This window comes from Vulpes vulpes, chromosome 5 (genome assembly GCF_048418805.1).
Source record: "Vulpes vulpes isolate BD-2025 chromosome 5, VulVul3, whole genome shotgun sequence".
In the NCBI taxonomy this organism is placed as follows: Eukaryota; Metazoa; Chordata; class Mammalia; order Carnivora; family Canidae; genus Vulpes; species Vulpes vulpes.
Window position 1 is genome coordinate 75845720 of NC_132784.1, and position 20396 is coordinate 75866115.

General features: G+C 37.0%; 1 protein-coding gene and 1 pseudogene across 1 annotated transcript; one reads left to right on the plus strand and one right to left on the minus strand.

Moving 5' to 3' along the window:
* Positions 1-1226: 1226 nt before the first annotated feature.
* Positions 1227-2155, minus strand: LOC112912534 (olfactory receptor 4C6-like; annotated as a pseudogene).
* Positions 2156-18555: 16400 nt separating this feature from the next.
* On the plus strand, positions 18556-19488 carry LOC112912538 (olfactory receptor 4C16-like). Its single transcript, XM_025989223.2, has one exon. The coding sequence runs from the start codon at positions 18556-18558 to the stop codon at positions 19486-19488; it is 933 nt and encodes a 310-aa protein (XP_025845008.2).
* The last annotated feature ends 908 nt before the right edge of the window (positions 19489-20396 follow it).

The window sequence follows — 20396 nt, forward strand, 5'->3', positions numbered from 1 at the left end:
AGGTAGGAAGGCAGGAAAAAATAAATAAAAAAGAATCCAGTAAGGGAGGGGTCCCCACAAGGAGCGCGGCTAAGGGGGGCTGGGAAAGCCTCCAGGACAAGAAAGCCCAGCCCCAGAGAAGCAGGAACATTCAATATCTGCACCGGATTCTTTTTGGACTGAAAGGCGCTCGCAGGGAACTTGAGCAGGATCCCAGGAGGGGCGGTGGCGCTTCCAGTCTCCCAGAGTCACTAACAGAGGAGGGGTGCCTGGGGGAGAGCGCCCCGCACACGGCAATCCATCTCAGTAAAGGGATGGAGCGCGCCTGGCGGGGCCTCGAGAGCAGCTCAGGTGGTGGCTCCGGGCATAGGGGGCTGTGCCCTGCTGTCATCTGGGCCGTGGCCCTGGGAGTGCGATTCCAGCAGCACAGGCCCTTGATTCCAGAGCATCAGGGGCACAGACCAGGATCCTGCACTCCCCCTGTGATAAGTGGAGACGGGGAAGGCACAGGACAGCAAGGACGCTCCTGCTGCAGGATGCCCTGAGCTGTGCAGGTCAGCGCCCCCCGTCCCCGGAGCATCCAGGTCCCTGCGGACAGGGACCTGCGGGAGTTACTGTGGGAACTGACTCTAGGGCTAGAGAGCTGGCTGCCACCACTGTTGTTCCTCCTGGTGTCACGCTGTGCCTGGGACAGAGCGGGGCCACCAGGGAGGAGGGGCCTCGTGGGGTAAACAGCTACCACTGAGCCCGGAACCCGGCAGAGGGAGAGCCAGCTCCCCCAGGTGCACACACCTGAAAATCAGCACAACAGGCTCCTCCCCCAGAAGACCAGCTGGAAGGACAGGGGAAGAGCAAGTTCTTGACCCAGCAGCTCCAGGGGAAGTCAAGGAATTTACGGTATACAAAATCAGAGAATACCCCTCCTTTTATTTCTTCTTCCTTTTTATAGTAAAAATAGTTTTTATATCAGACTGTAAATTTCCAATTTATATTTGAGAGAGAGAATGAGAACAAGCACGAACCCTTCTCCCCAGAGGGAAAAGGAGAGGGAGAATCACTGAGCAAGGACCCTAGGATCATGACCTGAGCAAAAGGCAGGTATTTAACTGACTGAGCCACCGAGAGGCCCCAACCAGGTTTATATTTTTCAAAACTCTCTCTGCTGTTAGTGGCAATGAACAGCTTATTTCTCTCACCTTTCAGAAAGAATCTCCCTTAATGGGAAACATGATGTCTTAGCATGACCATCACTTGCCAACAAAACTCCTTTGTTTCCCCAGTTTCCTCATGGCATTTTTTACCTCTGAATTCCTCAGGGTGTAGATCAAGGGATTTAACATGGGTGTGATGATGGAATCAGACACAGCCATTGCCTTGTCAATGGGGTAGGTGGCCACAGGCCGCACGTACAGGAAAATGCATGGCACAAAGAACAAGACAACCACGGTGAGGTGGGAGCCACAGGTGGAGAGGGCTTTGCGCCGCCCTTCAGAGCTGCAAGACTTCAGAGAGCAGAGGATGACCACGTAGGAGGCAATGAGAATAAGGAAGATGGTCATACACATCACCCCACTGTTGAGGATGACTAGGAGACCCAGGGTGTGGGTGTCCATGCAGGCCAGTTTCAACAAGGGAAACAAATCGCATATAAAATGATCAATGACATTGGGGCCACAGAAGGGTATTTGATACATGAAGAGAAGCTGTATTGCTGCATGGATAAATCCCCCCACCCAGGCCCCTCCCAGCAGCAGGCAGCACATCCGAGGGCTCATGATGGTCGAGTAGTGCAGGGGCTTACAGATGGCCACGTAGCGGTCATAGGCCATCACGATGAGAAGGATGATCCCCACACCACCAAAGAAATGCTCTGCAAAGAGCTGGGTCATGCAACCTTCTAAGGAGATGACAGTGCTCTTGGAGAGGGAGTCCACAATCATCTTGGGGGCAATGACAGAAGAGTAGGTAACATCCAAAAGGGATAAGAAAGTAAGGAAATATACATAGGTGATCTCAGACTCTGACTTGTGATCACAGTTACCACAATTAAAAGGTTTCCCAAAACCGTGGACACATACATGATTAGACACACAGCAGAGAGCATTTTCCGCAGCTCTGGGTTCTCTGTAATGCCCAAAAGAATGAATTCAGTCACATTTTTTGGATTCTCCATATATTAGGTGCTGATACGGGCTCCAGTGGAGATCTGAAAAACCTAAAAAAGCAACAAGGGATATTTAAGTAATGATTATTTGGCCTCATGTCTTTCCAGGACCTCACAGACTGTGTTATTCATTTTTATTCATTTCTTCACCATTAAAGCATTTTGATCTTAATGATATATTAAATAAAGAGTTTAAAAGGTAGACACTTCATTAATGCTAGCTTCTCCCAGGACATTTCTCCTGTTTCTTTTAATTGTTCTTCCAAGTGAAATATAGTTTTCCTTCTTTTATTAATATTATTAGCTAACTTTTTTGAGCACCTACCCTACTCTGAGTCCTGGAATAATCGTATGAGTGACTTTTTTTTTTTTTTTTTTTTTTTTTTTTTTTTACAGATGATGGAGTAGAACTTCGAGTTTAGGAAACTAACTAATGTTTATAGCAGCAATGCCCACAATTTCCAAATTATGGAAATACCCCAGATGAATGGATGAAGAAGATGTGGTATCTATATACAATGGATTACTACTCAGCAATAAAAAATGAAATCTTTCCATTTTGTAATGATGTGGATTGAACTAGAGGATGTTATTCTAAGTGAAATAAGTCAATCAGAGAAAGACAATTATATGATCTCACTCATGTGGATTTTAAGAAACAAAACAGAAGATCACAGGGGAAGAGTGGAAAAAATAAAACAAGATGAAATCAGAGTGTAAAACAAACCATAAGGGACTCTTAAGCATAGAAAAACTGAGTGTCACCGTAAGGGAGGGAGTGGGGGGATGGGGTAACTGAGTGATGGACATTAAGGAGGGTACATGATGTAATGAGCACTAGGTATTGTATAAGACTGATAAGTCACAGATCTCTACCTCTGAAACCAATAATACATTATATGTTAATTGATTGAATTTAGATATGATAAAGTTTAAAAAACATCAAGCATACCCCTCCCAAAAGAATATATAACTAGTGTGCTGTGGCTGGCCTTTTGATTACACAGCTCTAACTGTGAACTTCTCTGTTCCACCAGTGCAGGAGATTTCTGATGATGTGATGTTTCAAGAGAGTTACTATTGCAACCCAGAAGAAATGCTACTGTGGAAACATGCTTTGTGTTAGTACTTGGAACTTTTAAGCAGAGGGTGACTGCCCTATCTTAGGAATTTTCTGGAGCACAGCCAGAAGTCTTTTATTATTATTCAAATTTCCACTACTTCTAAATTTCAGCAAAAATGGCAATTTTTGTCATTTTTAGTAGTTAAGTATTGTGTGTAATATTCTCCAGGAATTAGCCTTTTTGGAAGCAAGTGTAGTTGTTCAAAACTGAATAAGCAAGGCAGTCCTTAGAACTGCAGTAACCCAGCAGTGGGAATGTTGAGCTCTAGAGTTAACAGATCTTCAGCAGATTCAAAGAGGGAGGAAGATTGAAGGATGCAGAATGTTTTTGGGAAAAGAAAGCTATATTGAAAATTTAACATAAACTATCATATTCAGAGAATCTTTACATGTTTCTCTGGTGTGTATTTTGCATTTTCATGGAGGGACATTATTGCTAAAAGTTACGGGTGATGAAGTGTGATGACAACTTTGCGATAATTTTCCTACTAGTAAGTCAAAGTACTATTTTTTTTTCGAATTTTGGGAGGGAAAGAGAGAGAAAGAAAGAGAAAGAGAGTGGGGGATGAGGGGAAGCAGAGGGAGAAGGAAGGAGAAAGCATCTTAAGGAAGCTCCATGCTAATCTCCTAGGATATGAGGCTGGATCCAATGACCCGGAGATAATGACCTGAGCTGAAATACCCAGGTGCTTACCTGACTGAGCCACGCAGGTGGCCTACAAGTCAAATTGTTTTCTAATGACTGAAGGTGTAATTGAAGTTTAATTAACAAAAATTACCTATAAGAACTTACACACCAAATAGAAGTATATTTTAGTACACAAAACACTGAACTAGCAGAATTCTGTATCAGATTGGATGTAAGGTATGAAGAGAAAAGCGCAAGAGTGATTTAAAGAGCTTGACACAAGAATTTGCTGGAATGGACTTGCCATCACTTGAGAAGACAAAGACTCTGAGAGAGGAGCATGATGATGATGGGAAGGTGGGGAACAGTGAGTGGCTGCGGAATCAGGAGTTCATTTTTTTTTTTTTTTTTTTTACCTTTTGAATTTGAGATTTTATTAGGCAACAAAGTAGAGATTTGGACAGGCGGTTAGATATACAGGTGTGGAATTAGGAAGCCTGATCTGGATTGCAGATGTAAGTGTGAATAGTCAGCAGCTAGGTGACATTTAGAGCCATGGGATTGGGTACATTTATTGAAGCAGTGTGTATTGACAGAGGAAAAGAGGACCTAGGACCTACAACCTTAGAAGTCAGAGAAAAAGCAGAATCAACAGGAGAATGAAAGGTGACCTGCAAAGTAGAAAGAAAATCAAGAAACCACCGTAAATAGGAAACTGAGTGGACAAAGTGCAAATCCCTTAGGATTAGGTGAAACTTGGAGCCCGAATTTAAACCTACTACTTGACTTGGGCGCCACCTTGTGGAACTCTTGCGTAAGAGTCAAATTAACCAAAGGGTTGTAGAAGCCACAGAAATTACCGTCAAACCAGGTTGCCCTCATCTGAACAGGGTGATATGTAGCTTTTTCCTTTACCTGTTTAGGAAGTTGTCCTGGAAAGCTGTTCTTTATCTGAGACTTATCATAACATTGGCTTAGCTTATCTGTCCACGGGTGGGACAAGTTGTCCCCCTTAAAAAAATGTCAATTTTTTTGAGTAATTAGCCTTTCCTTTTTCCTCAAGGTTTAGAATCTTGTCTATTTTTCCCTGAAAGATATGAGCACTGATGTGCTTTAGTTAAGAGTTAACTAGTTAAGATCATTTAGTCCTGGAAATGGTCTATTTGGCCTCTTCTTCAGACAGATTTTAAAACACCTCAAAGCTGGCAGCAAGCCAGATGTCAACTCTGGTATTCCTACCCTGCTGCAATCTGAAGAGTGTCATCAATTGCCGATTTTATCCCAGATATGTGTTGCTAACTTCCTATAATCAGCAAGAGCCTTCCATTTCATCATATCTATTATTATAAATGTTGTTCAAATCAGTTTTCATGGGATAGATTATTAAAGTCGCTTACACTGTTTCATGTCCCACTAGAGCATACACTTCCAGGACTAAAGGGCTGGCTCATTATGCTTCTGCTCTTTGGATGACTTTTTCCAATCTCAGGCCAGGAGGTTATCTAAGTTCATAGATACCTGACAAAGCAGAATTATTACAATATATAACCCTCTTTAAAATATCCTGGTTCTTTTTTGAAGTTGAGAACATTTTTGATACATTTCTGACATTTCTCACAGCCCCATAAGGGTTTAATAACTGTACCACATTCAGCTTTTTAGCCTGACTTGGGGCCGTTTTATGGGACGCCTCTTAACGTTCAGAGGATTTAGAAAGCAAGTTGTGGCTATATCAAGGGGACATTTAAATTTAGGTTTTTAACATGTGCTACCTGGATGAGAAAGTATAAACTTCATTCCAAGAAAATGGAAATTTTCTTATTTGTGACAAAACTCACATTCTAGAGTGAAAAAATGAGTTGTTTGGGCTTTTGCTGATACAGATATCTTATTATTTGTATTTGCATGTACATTTACCACTTCTGTTGGTCTTCACATTTTTCAAATCTGGATTCCCAGTTGGTCGGATTTAACTGCCCACTAGAATTTCCTTAACTCTCATTGTAGTGATGGCTAAGTGCTGATGAATTTCTTGAATTTTGCGCATCTTGAAAGTCTTTACTTCAGCTTTATTGTTAAAAATGTTTTTAGTGAGGATTGGATTGGATTCTAGGTGGACAATTTTTGTTTGAGTATTTTAATGATGTTGCTCTATTCTCTTCTGCTCCACTGATTTACCATGTTTCTGCTGAGAAGTTTGCTGTGATTTTTATCTTTATTCTGCTGTACAGAGAGTGTCTTTTCTTGTGGCTACTTTTAGCATTTTCACTTTATCAGTGTTTTTGACCAATTTCTAATGATGTATATCTTAGTGTGGTGTACTTCATGATTTTGTGCCTTGTATGATACTTGGATCTGTGAATTTATAGTTTTCATTAAATTCGGAAATAATTTGGCCATCATTTCTCTTTTCTGTTCTTTCTCCCATCCTGTTGTTTGAAGATTCCAATTATCCATACATTAGGCTATTTGAAGTTCTTTCTTAGCTCATGGATGCTCTGTGTATTTGTTTTTCAGTCCCTTTTTCCTTTGTTTTCACTTTGATAGTTTCTATTTGATAGTTTCTATGGTTACGTCTTCAAGTTTACTAACCTTTTTTGCTGCAGTGCCCGATTTGTTAATCTGTTATTCTCATATCAGTTATTATATTATTAATCACTGGAATTTTAACTTGGGTCTTTTTTGTGTTTTCCATGTCTCTACTTACCATATGCAATCTTTTCTCTATTTCTTGAAAATATTTAACGCAGTGATAATAATAATTTTAATGCACTCATTTATTAATTCTATAATAATTATTGTCAGTTTGTGTGTGTGTGTGTGTGTGTGTGTGTGTGTGTGTGTGTGTGTATGTTTCTGTGTGGGAGAGTTGGATCGTTTTTCCTGTCATATTATGGATGATGTATTCCTGCCTCTTTAAGTGCTTTGTAATTTTTTATTGCATCTTAGACATTATGACTTTAACCTTGGTTGCTGGATATTTTGTATTTCTATGAGTGTTTTTGAACTTTGTTAAATAAGACTAGAACAGTGTTTAGTTTATGATTAATGTTTCTTCCCTATTGAAGCAATGAATTTTTGAATACTATACCTGGTGCTCTATGAATTATGAAGTTTTCTAGTTTAATGGTTGGGAAACCCAAACTATTTCAGGTCCTGTGTGTGTGCCAGAGATTGCTTTCTCTAATTCTGCCTAATGTCCTAAAGATGCACAACATCCTAAAGATCCCAACTCTCCACGAGTTAACCTACACATTAAAGAGCTTTCCAGTAAAACCACTAATCATATATATTTTTAACTAGACAAACAGGTTCCTCTTGAAAAATAAATATGCAAAACACAGGTGGGTAATTTGAACAAAAAATTGGGGGAAACGTCTCTCAAATAAAATGTAGCACCCAGCTACAAATAATTACAGATGTGTGGTAAGAACATTGGAATAGACTAATTACTGAAGCTGAACACGAATCTTTGAAATAGAACATAATAGGCATAAGCTTTTGGAATAAGGTTAATGTGATATTTAAATTACTGGGAACAAATAAGTGATTAAAAAGATTGCTAAGACAAGTGTGTGTCTGGAAAAATATTCTTTATGCCATGGAAAATAAAAAATAGTTAAAAATTTAAATAGAAGATACTTGTTGGTGTAGTAAAGAAAATTATGGCAAAAGTGTGCTGCAGCTCTGTGGTAGAGAAGGCTTTTCTAATAATGATGCAAGGGCAGTTGGAAGTGAGAGGCTTTCCTAATAAGATTAAGCTGATTAAGACTCCTAATAAGAGTAACATTAAGTAAGTGTCTTTCCTAATAAAATAAGAATAAGGGAATTTAAGGATTGAGGAGAAATAAGAAGGGAAAAAAACAGTAAAAATGATAATATTCTTAAAATTACAAGGAAAAGAGGGACCTGTGCTTCATATTTGGGGAACCTTTTCTAATCTTAGGAGTGTTTGTGGAAAGATATGAATGTTTGAGAAAATCCAGTCTTATGTTCTCAGAAGAGCTCAGCTTCCCATGATCCAATGTGTTTGAGAATTTATTTATTATACCTTTTATGCTCCAAATTTATCAAAACACAGCAAGAATAAAAATCTTAGCAATTGTTAGTTCTCCAGTTTTCTTTTAGTAGCTGGGACCAATGGGTCAGTTTTTGTTGTAGCATGCCCTGCTGGGAAGCCATCCTGAGAGATGATTTTGGAGATCTTTGTGGGTACCAGAAGTGGTATTTAGAGCATTTACCATTCCCAGATGGTTTCATGAAACGCAGGTTTTCCTTCCTTTCAAAGACTGTGTTTCTAACTTGACTCAATATTCTTTATCTTAACATTTCTTTCTTTTCTCCCTTTCTGCCCTATTCAGGAAACTTTCTTCAATATCTCATTGGAGGAATTCATCAAGACCCTTTTCAATGGTCATCATTCTCTACCAATATCCAAGCCAAAGAAAAAAGTAAGAATATTTTTAAAAGATAAATTTCATTCTTTAAGAGACTTAAACATTTCATAATTGAGTATTATAATTTAAATATTACTTGACGGTGCTAGCCCTATTAGATAATTTTGCTAATAAATTTGAGGCAAGAATAAAAAATAGAATTCCTTTATCAATGAAGATTTAGGTTAAAAAATGGAAAAAGAAGTTGTGTAATTTAATTTGCTTTGTGATTCTATTTGTGCCTGTTCCTGAAATGATTTGCTATCAGTTCCAGGTGTGGCTCTCATGAGTGTGCTCACATTTTGGGAAAGACATTAGAACCCTAATTATCAATATTAAAAATGATTATCCAAATCACATCCAAAATATTTCACATCTGAAAGAAAACTGAAGTGAAAAAAAAAAAACAGATGAGGTATTTTCTCCAAGTCCCACTTAAAATGTTCATTAACATTTGAGAGTAAATATTTGCATACCAGCAGTGAATATGAATGCCATGACTAATCTGTAGTGGTACCATTATGTAGATTGAAGACAGCAGTAACCTATGCAGTCATATCACTAAAGGGCAGAGACAATCAGAAATGGCACTGATCAAGCCTTTGTCTCTTCATCCCTTCAAATGCTGAAATCTAAACGAATAAATTATTTTGGCTGAATACCAAGGCTGAAGCTGAGCTTCAGAGCATCCCTATTTAAAAGTCTTCTGCAATTTTGAGAAACAATGACCTACACATTATCAAGGTACACTTAGGTGCCATGTGTGTAAACAGTGGACACTTCAATGGATCATACAAGTCTTGAATGTGCAAATGGCATTGTGCCCACGTTCTGAGTGACAGGAAGCAGGAGAAGAGTGATTTTAGGAAGATGTTCCATGTAAATGCAGGGAGTTGGCATGAGCTCACCAATAGGGAGAAAGACAGGAGGCCTCAGTTGCAGTTCATGACTGGGCAGAACATTGGAGACAGAAGCACCATTCAAGGTGGCTAATGATATGTCTTCAGAGAATCTTTTATTATGTTGGGGGAATTGGGGCCTGCTAGTAGGAGTCTTTTCAGCAGTTCAATAGTAAGATTTGGCTCCAAAGCTTCTTGCCAAGAAACCATTGGCTGCTAGAAGAAGTTGTCACTGGGGAGTTGATAAACAAAAGTGCCTGTTAGTGTGGAAGTGGTTTTGGCACAAATCATTCTGATAATTAAAGCATTGCATCAGCCTTGGAGACCCAGAGACCGTGTTGGAAGGAGATATTGACCACAGTTTGCTGTATACCTCAGGGAATCCATTTTTCCTTTCCTGTGTCATGAGCCAAAGGCAGGGGCTGGAGTTCCAAGGGATCTGTTAGTAAGGCTAACCTAAGGAATACATACTGTCATAGCCTCAGGATAGATCATGACCCCAATCAATTACACCTCATGGAAAAAAAAGAACTGGTGGATGTGTATAAAAGTCTATATGACAGCTAGTAAATCATTTTATTAAAGACTATTTTTTAGAGCACATTTACATTCATAGCAAAATTTAAAAAGGAAGGCACAGAAATTTCTCATGTGTGCCTGCCCCATAAGAACAGCCTCCTCATTATCAACGTCCCCTTACCAGAATCATGTGTTTGTTGTAATTGAATTGACATTGACACATCATAATCACCCATGGTCCGTAGTTTACCTTAGGGTTCACTCTTGTGCATTCTGTAGGTTTGGGCAAATGGATAATAATGACCTGTATCCATCATCATAGTATGTGTGGATAGTTCTACTGCCCTAAAGATCCTCTGGGCTTCACCTATTCATCTCCCTCCACTACATCTTCAAATTGGGTTTTTAAATTATGAAATAGGCTGAAAGTAAATCTACTTTAATTAAGCTATAGTTTTGAATTTTTCACTTTTAAGAAATTCTTTACAGGCTAAATAAAGTACCTGCAGGTGGTCTGTTAGAAGGTACCAGGTCCACTTAGGTTCTGGACATTCATTAATTTATAGAACTCTGTACCCTATCAATGAGACAGTAAATATGGTACATTTCATTATCATTTTTCAAACAGAAGATCTTACTCTACTTGACTAGGCTTTTGAGCCTAGGCTATATTCTAGGTAACAAAGAACTTTATGATAACATGCAATTCTCTGATTCATTACCATGCTTCTCCTAACCTCTGTGAGTCATCTTAAATTAATATAGGCTGTAGGAATGGATGAAAATATTTTCATACATATGCTTCTTGTTAATGGAAATGCATTCATATACCTCAAATATAACTTTCTAGATCACCTATTTTAATAATATTTAGTAAGTAAGGGGAAATTTTCTGCTTCAAAGAAACTCTCTTCCATTCACAGGACATCAGTCTATTTTAGTGCTCCAAAATTTTATTCTAAATATGACACACATAAAGTAGCTCAGTATTGGCATTTTAAAAATTTGGGTGAGTTGACACACAATGTTAATTTCAGGTGTCCAACTTAGTGATTTGACAATTTTATACATTATGCTGTGTTCACCACAAATATAGCTACTATGTACCCCATTACCTTGTGAACAATTCACATTTTTAAATTGACGGTAAAACCTATAGACCCAATTGTTTTGTGGATTACAAGTTTATCCATGTTTTTAATTAAAACAACAGCAAAATAGAACATTTTAAAACTTAATTCTTTGCTCATCAAGTGGAGGTATTAGATCTGTTTATAAAGAGACTAGAATATTTTTTGGCACATAGGTCAACTGCATTTCCTGGACCGCTTGTGGAAATGTATGATATTGTCTTGTAAAGCTGAATATTTCCTCATCCTGCAAACTACCAGTTACACTCATAGGAGACATGTTTATAAATGTTCACAGTTATTGTTCATAGTAGTCAAATATTCTTTGACAGGATAATGGGTAAACACATTTTGAAATAATCATATGATAGAGAATGTTAGGTTAGCAAAAATGAATTTACAACTATATTCAAAAGCCAATATAAAACTTGGTAACATATATAATGTTGAATGAAAAAATAGTAGCAATTCCCAGAAGTCTGCATATAGTCTGCTACATGCTTTAAAATTCAAAACTAGGAGAAACCGAACAAGTGTTTATATGATAAAAGATATTTTATTTTTAGGAAGGAAGGTAATTATCCATTCAAAATTCAGAATGTTGATTTCCTTTGGGTGAAGCAGCAAACAAGATAAGGAAGGGGCTAAAATGCATTTAATTATTGGTAATATTTTAGTTCTTGGGATAGAGTTAAGTTTACAAGTATTATATTATTTAAATAAATGTAAAAGAATAATAGAAAATGAATAAAGTAAAAGATGGTAAAATAGTTGGAAATGAGTGAATTCTACAGTTAAAATTTTATGATAAGAATGAGTTTCTTCTGCTTGCCTGGTGGCTCCTCTTCCTTTTGTATTAGCTCCATTTCAGGTCAGGGTCTTTCCACTTATATTAAGAGTTCCAGGTCTCTACTCTGAAAACTCTATTAGGAAAAAAATAATGATTTTCTTCAAGAGTCCAAACAGAAGTTTTAAGTTTATATCTCATTTGCTAATAGATCCCTGACTTAATAATTGCAAGTGGGGGAAATGCTTTCTGATCAGTATAGGTGTCATATTCTCACCTTTGGGGCATAACACTACTCATAACTTTCAGACAAAATCAATCAGGGCTCATTAAGACAGATTTTATAGTTCATCTTTAGCATCTTTGTGAGGCAGGAAAGGTGTATCTGCTGAAGTGTTAGATATGTTTCTTCAAAACAGCAAATGTCCATCAAAGGTCCTCCTTATTGATGCTACATTCTACACCACTTTATGAAAAATATCACACTCTATGATGAAGATAACCTGACATTTTCAAGGCCCTTTTTGATCATCAGTGGGATCCAATGTCTCAGTGCTATTGATCCTAAATGCTACTGAGGCACATCAATGAAGGGACTCCTAGTTGTTTCCCAAGACCTGACGTCATTTCTATCTGCTGTCTTTCTAAATTAGTAGTTTTAGAGTAGTTCAGAAAGAATCTCTTCAACTTATTTCATCTACCATCATGTGGGTAATTTTTCAGAAGTAATTATAAATTATCACTCAAATTCTTTTTTTCAATTTGGTTTACTTATTTAATTCAATCATTCACTTAGTAACCAACAGGTAATTTAATGCACAATATGAACTGCTGTTTGTAAATGCTTGCTAGTAGATATGGTAAAAAATAAGATAGTGGTAATCCACACCCTCAATGAGTATTTAAAGTTATGGAACTTACAAAGAACTTGAGGAATAAAGTCAGAATTCTTGGTTTCTGGTTCTCATGCAACATTTTCCTTTTTTAATTTTCTAAGACTGAGCGTTTCAATCAGAATTTGTATACATCTGAATTTTAGGCATTAGTGCTTAGGTGGCCTTCTTATGCAGAAAATTCATGCTGAAAGTCTCTTCCTTTGGATTCCAAGTCATCGTCCTCTTGTGATTTTACTCATGATCTTTGAACATGCTTCCTAAGAGTTTTCAGGCATTCTTTTAAATGTTGATGTAACCTTATATTTTATTGTTGCCTCACTTCTCCATACTACCTACCTATTTTTTTTGGTGGGGCATGGTGACCTTACCCAATTTCTTGATTTAATTTATCATTTACAAGCAGTAATATCAAAATCTAGTTTTACATTCCTATCTTGAAATTTATACTTAAGAAAAATCCAAGTGCTTACTGAAAATTTTCACTCATATATGATATGGCTACCTACCTATGTTCAAACTAATCTTACTGCTTTACTATTAATCCTTAACTCCTCAACCTGAGATACCAATACTAGCCATTAGAAATTTCCTTCATCATCATTTTCTAGTACTTCCTGGTTTTCAACTTAGGCTACTGTCAGGAAAATATGTATACTGAGGAAAAACGATGGAAAAAAGAGAATTATTGATACAGATCTCCACGCTGAACTTAATACATGTGCATCCTGACAAGCTGCTTAACTTCTGTGAATTTTAAGTATTTTTCATGTGAAATATCATTGTTAACACCTACTTCATGAAATAGTTATGTAAATGAAAAGATATAACTTATATAAAAAGATAAAAGGTAGCATATAAAAGACATTTAATAAATATTTGGTGAAATAAAATTATTTCAATAAAATGAATTCCTTAACAAGTATCTTTGTACTAATATTAGTTAGCAAAACAAATGGAAATGTATTTGAAAAAATATGAGATATTTTTCGGTATACATACTAATACTCAAATCACTTGCTCCAGATCTTTGGTTCTTTGGCGGGGTTTGGCTATAGCACACAGAACAGAACCTCTAGTTTTAGGACACCATACTGACTTCCCTAGATTGTACTTTTGAATAAATTATTAGATATAGAGAAGCTTGTTTCCTAAAGAGCAGGAGGGCAACTTAGGACATTGAGTGGGATCAGAGTAATTTCTTGGAGGCTCAGATTCTTTTTTGCCAAGGATAGATTTTACATCTTCCTGTTCTCTAGCACTATTCATTTGTATTTTCCTTTTTTTTCCCTCTATATCTTTGGTCAGCCTGAGGCACCCAATATCACCAAACTCTTATGTGTATTTGGTTCCTGAGCGTGAGGAGGGCTAACTTATTCTACTATGGGCTAAATGGATGAATCAAAAGTTAAATATATTACAACATCTGAGATGTTTCTGATTAACAAAGAAGGGAAAACTTTAGGGAATCATATTCTCTAGGGTGGTAATATTTTATATCATTATGTCTTAAAATATTCTCTCTGGGATGCAGAATGGGCATTTTTTTCTGGCGATCTATGGGAAGGCTGCTTTCAAAAAGGGTTGGAACTATTTGGCACTAACTTACATGTAGTGTTCTGACAGGTAAGTGACAGATTGCTTACATCTTTGTACTTGAGGCATCATTATAGAATAATCCAACAGATTTAAAAAATATATTTCCGTATATCTTGTGACTATTTCTTCTACTTCCTCTGAGAAGGGAACAGATAAAAAATAATATTTTTTTTCAAAAATTTACTGTTAATAGAGTAAAGAAATAAAATGAAATGTAAGTTTGGGAATAAAGTAATCTTTGAACTCAGCAAGTATTTTGTGAGTACCAGACATATGAAAGCCTTTGTGTGGCTTCCCATTGTTGTGTGGGAATAGGAGGATGAGTTTCATGTCCTAAGGTTTGTTATAGTTCCTTGAGGTGGTTGAATGTAGAAAAGTTCACAAATGTTTTTCCCATAAGGGAGCAGGGGAGGATAAGTCCTCAGTCTGGACATTAAAAGTTCGAAGAGCTTATGGCTGGTGAGAAATTAGAGAAAAGGTCAATTGAGGCAGTGACATTGACAGCTTTTGGAGAATACCAGCTATCACATCTCTAAGTGACAGTTTTAAATAGAAAGTCATGAAGTGATTGGGTGGCTCAGTCTGTTGAGCAGCTGACCTTTGATTTCAGCTCAGGTTGTGATGTCAGGGTCCTGGAATCAAGCCCCACTTTGGGCTCCATGCTCAGGGGGGAGTTTGTTTGAAATTCTCTTTCTTTCTCTCCCTCTGCCTCTCCCCTCCTCTGCTTTCTCTCTCTTTCTTTCTAAAATAAACAAATAAATAAATAAATCTAAAAAGTAAATAGAAAGTTGTGCCACTAACTCCAATATGGAATTAGTGTTCTTTACATGTTTCCAAAATAATATCATAAGAATTTAATTTGCAGTTGACACACATCTGAGATTTAGTCCGAGAGCTGAATAATTACTTCTCATGAAAAGTTCAGAGGAAATATGGCAATGTGGAGACAATGCAGTATTATGAAAATGAAAGGTAATGCATCATATATGTTGGAGGGTTTCTTTTATAATCCTTCTTCAATTTGGGCTTTTAAGGTAAAGAATCTGGGGACAGTCTATTAACCTCCCCACAGAGAATTGTGGATTTTCATAGATATGAGTGTAGGGATTCTCTCAAAGATAGAAATGTAGTGTAACCGAATTAAGGAAGGTTGGCTAGTTGAAGAAAGCCCTTAAGGAAAGCAGTGGTTCTCACCATGGCTGTTGCAGTAAAACAGATTTTTAGGTCAGAATGATCCACTTGACACTTTTTATTCCACCTTCATCTATCCTCCACTTTTTTTCTGTGTTTTTCTTTCAGCTCCTCTTTGTTATCTCCAAATGCAACATGCAATTTGTTCATTACTCTGCTGACAAATTGAACCATTCAAAAGTTGGCTAAACTTGTTTGAAAAGTCTAGGTAGGTACAGTACTTATTAGAAGATATGATATTTTACTAGTGCTGTTTGCATACAGATCATTGCACCTCACTTTTGTATCAGATTCCTTGGAGAACCAAATAAAAGATGTAGACGTGTCTTTGGAAAAAAATGGACATATGGTCATCCACAAAGACATGGGCAAAAACATGCCTCAGTTGCAGGAACATATGAAAAATATCAAGGCTTTCCTTGCATTCTTTGTGAATTAAGGATTCATATAAAAATGTTAATGTTTAAGATGATCATTTTTTATGGATGTCAGAGTCTCACAATCTGACATGGCTGTGTGGTGCTCTTCAGAATACAACATCTATTCCATGTTTACTACATTGTTGAAAATTGATCTCAGCTTACTTCCTGGATTTATAAATTGGGAGCATGTTTGTCTGTCTGCTATAGACAACAGTTAGAAGGCCACAGTAGACTAATGATGCGTATGTGTTTTATAATCAGAATATTAATAAAACAATCAGATAAATATTATATGTTAAGAGGTAATTGAGAAAATGTAATTTAAAAATGCTAAGTATCTACATGGTACAAGGCATTGGGGTTGGATCTATGGAGAATAAAATACTGAGAATAAATAGTTTTCAAAGATTCTTATTCCAAAAAAGAAGTTAAAGAAAGCACTCATGTAATTGACTTTAAGCATAGTATGTAATATTATAAGAAAAGCTGTAAAGGATGTCATTGGAGAACAGGAGTGAGAATTTCTTTTATCACAAAGTAATTACTGAAGATCTCCAGAGGAGGGTTCTTAGAATTTGGGTCCTGAAGTTTTGAGACAATTGAAGTAGGTAGAAATGAAATGATATTCCTGGTAAGAAGGAGATTATTGATTAAGCTGTTGGTTAAATATTTGATGAGGAATCACTGTTATTAATATGTTAATGAAACCATATATATTTATGCTTCTTAATTTATTTAAAAATATATGTCCACATGTGTAAATAATTTTGTTTTATAAATGGACAGTCTAAAGGGATTGATAACATACAAACCAAAACCACACACTCAAAAGAGTGGTCACAATCATGCGCTACATTTTTCAAGGACAGATATTTTATGATGGATCACTCTTTCGAATGGATAAAGAAAGAATGAGCTTATTGTGATTATCACACCAAGACTCATTTTCCTTGTGGTTTAAAGTCTTTGCCAAAGATTACATAATTCAAAGAGATTTAAAAAACAACAACAAACTGGAATTCTAAAGTAAATAACATCATTAGACACTTTCCAAGAGTGGTTTTTATTTTGGAGGAAGATAAGGTACATTTCAAGTATGTTGGGGAGAAGAAACTTTACCAAGGGAGAAGAAAAAATATATAGGGGAAATTTTCTGTCTGTTTAGTCTATCTGTGCTATGGACACAACTTTCAAGACAGATATTGAAGGTATGATGAGTTTGGGAAGGAACACAAGGGAATAAGTAAGTCTTCCAAATTGTATTTCAATATATCACATTTGTAGTGTCCCTCTCAACACAGATCTTTGAGAAGAAAGGTCTAGAGAAAAGTTTATGTTTTTGGAAGTGAAGTCAGTGGTAATCTTTTTTTTTTCAGATTTGAAAAAGGAAATCTTCATTTGAAAGGAGTGAAATTTCAATGATGAATAATCATTGACTTTGCCAGGATAGAAAACAAATGGAATGAAGTTCTTTTTTTTTTTAAGATTTTAATTATTTACTCATGAGAGATACACAGAGAGAGGCAGAGACATAGGCAGAAGGAGAAGCAGGCTCCCTGCAGGGAGCCCATTGTAGGACTGGATCCCGGGACCCCTGGTTCATGACCTGAGCCAAAGGCAGATACTCAACTGTTGAGCCACCCAGGTGCCCTGGAATGAAGTCCGTTCTGACTATTTACTATTCCTCTTATCTAAAACTGTACCTGCTCACCTCTCCTGAATCTGCTGTGTTACAAGAATGTGGGATTTTTTTTTTTGGCACTTGGGAAATAAAAACCCTATTGGGAATTACAATCATGATTTGGTCCTACATGAACTGCCTGGTGATACCCCCCAAATGAGCTCAGAATCAAAGTGCTTAAACTAAAATTTGGATTACTGAAAACATGAGCTATTGATAATAATATTTCCTAATAAAGCCAATAATATTTCCTTTTCATTTGTATGTAACCTCAGGGATTTTGGGTCTCCTAAGGAGTGCTTTTCAGAAATGGGAGGGAGAAAATTAGAAATGCAATATTTGAGATATTATCCACTATCAAAGAACATTCATTCACTTTTCTGCATCAGTTTATGTCAAATACTAAATATTATAAAGACGTTTGAAGGTAATAGAATATTATTTAAGTAATTAAATAACTTAATATTTAATATTAAGTTGGGTGGCTTAATATTAAGCCAGTGGTGGCTTAGTGGTTGAGTGTCTGCCTTCGTCTCAGGTCATGATCCGGGGTCCTGGGATCCAGTCTGACACTGGGCTCCCTGCAGGGAGCCTGCTTCTCCCTCTGCCTATGTCTCTGTCTCTCTGTCTCTACATCTTGTGAATAAGTAAATCAAATTTTAAAAAAGAGTAAGTTATCAGTATTTCCTGTTCCTCTTTTCAAGCCATAATATCTAGGAACAAGTGTTTAGTGAAGACGGACATATTATACATTTATAAAAATAAACATTCTCTTTAATATGTATAACAAATAGTTGAGCATCTGCCTTTGGCTCAGGACTGGACTCCCTGCAAGGAGCCTGCTTCTCCCTATGCCTTGTCTCTGCCTTTTCTCTGTGTCTATCACCAATAAAAAATAAATAAAATCTTTAAAAAATAAAATAAATAAACAGAGGGACAAATGGTTGAAGCAACTTGTAGGAAAGTACCCTAATACATTCATGATGAGGAACACTTATTTTTCTTAAAATATTCCATAAAATTACATATCACACCATGAATTAATTCCTTTATTTTTTACAGATCAGTAACTTCACACTCAGCCTTCTCCTCATTCATGAAATCATGCACCTGAATAATAATGTGACTGAGTTCATTCTGCTTGGATTGACCCAGGATCCTGTTAGAAAGAAAATAGTGTTTGTCACTTTTTTGTTTTTCTATTTGGGGACATTGCTGGGTAACTTTCTGATTATTACTACTATCAAGACCAGCCAGACACTAGGGAGTCCAATGTACTTCTTCCTTTTCCACCTATCCTTGTCTGACACCTGCTTCTGTACTTCCATAGCCCCTAGAATGATTGTGGATGCACTTTTGAAAAGGGCCACAATCTCTTTCAGGGAGTGCATGATACAAGTCTTTTCATTCCACTTCTTTGGCTGCCTGGAGATCTTCATCCTTATCCTCATGGCTGCTGACCGCTATGTGGCCATCTGTAAGCCCTTGCACTACACAACCATCATGAGTCGACAGGTCTGTGCTGTGCTGGTGGCTATTGCCTGGGTAGGGTCCTGTGTGCATTCTTTAGCTCAGATTTTTCTGGCCTTGAGTTTACCTTTCTGTGGTCCCAATGTGATCGATCACTATCATTGTGACTTGCAGCCCTTGTTGAAACTTGCCTGTGCAGATACCCATGTGATCAATCTACTGTTGGTATCCAATAGTGGGGCCATTTGTACACTGAGTTTTGTCATGCTGATGTGCTCCTATGTTATCATCTTGTATTCTCTGAGAAATCACAGTGCTGAAGGGAGGAGGAAAGCCCTCTCCACCTGCATGTCCCACATCATTGTAGTCGTCTTGTTCTTTGGTCCTTGCATATTTCTATACACACGCCCTGCAACCACCTTTCCCATGGATAAGATGATAGCTGTATTTTATACACTTGGAACACCTTTGATCAATCCTTTGATTTACACACTTAGGAATGCAGAAGTGAAAAATGCCATGAAGAAGTTATGGAGGAAGAAGTTGATTTCAGATGACAAAAGATGAATAGGAGTTTCAAATTTTTCTTCACAGTTTGGATTTGCCCTGAGTCCACAGAGAATGTTATCTTTTTATTGTGGTGTTAACATAATCTGGAGGCATGAGAACTCATTTCTTCAAGAATGAACATGTAAACTGGTCAATGTTGAGTCAGTTTCATGCAGAGGAAGAGACAGCATCAGGTACAAACAGCCATGTCATGACAAGTGCCTTAGATGTTCACTACTGTGTCTCTTCTTGCCTGCCTAGCATCACTGTGGTTTTAATTTCGTGTTTTCCCTGCTCTTTTTCACGTTGACTTCTAGTATTCTCTTTATAGTTACACTTTTGTATGCTTGTATCCACAGCCTGGCTGGCTTATCCTCTTTCAAATGGCTTCCTTTGTATTAGACACTTCAGTCATATCATATTTGATCATGGACTGTCAACTTGGATGCTTTTTTGTGATTGAGCAGAAAGCACCAGATTCAAATAATTGTAAAATCTTCATGTTTTATGGGACAATCTATAATCTAAGCAATCTCCCTTCTGTTTTTGGAGTTATACTTCAAATTCTTCTCATATTTATTTATATCCTTCTAGAACAGTGACAGAATATATTGTTAATATTACCCATTTGAAGGAATCATTTTACCTTAGGAAGGTTCTGAGAGTTGGAGTTGTACTCATATTATTCTTTTTGTAAAAACTACTTTTTGCTTCTACATTGATCACTCCTAACTTGGAGAAAGCTTTAAGTTTTTCTTAGGTCATACTAGTTTTAAAAAAAATTTATACTATTGGGTTATTATGATTGAAGCATAGATGCCCCAAATTAAGTAGATATATTCATGAGGGCTAGAAGTAAAGCATACCAGCAGCCAATGGTTAAAATGGGGAATTTGATTATAATAACTGATTAAGAATGTTAGAAC

Bases quoted from the DNA above. Each gene is read 5' to 3' on its own strand.
- LOC112912538 (XM_025989223.2), top strand. From the start codon at position 18,556: ATGCACCTGAATAATAATGTGACTGAGTTCATTCTGCTTGGATTGACC.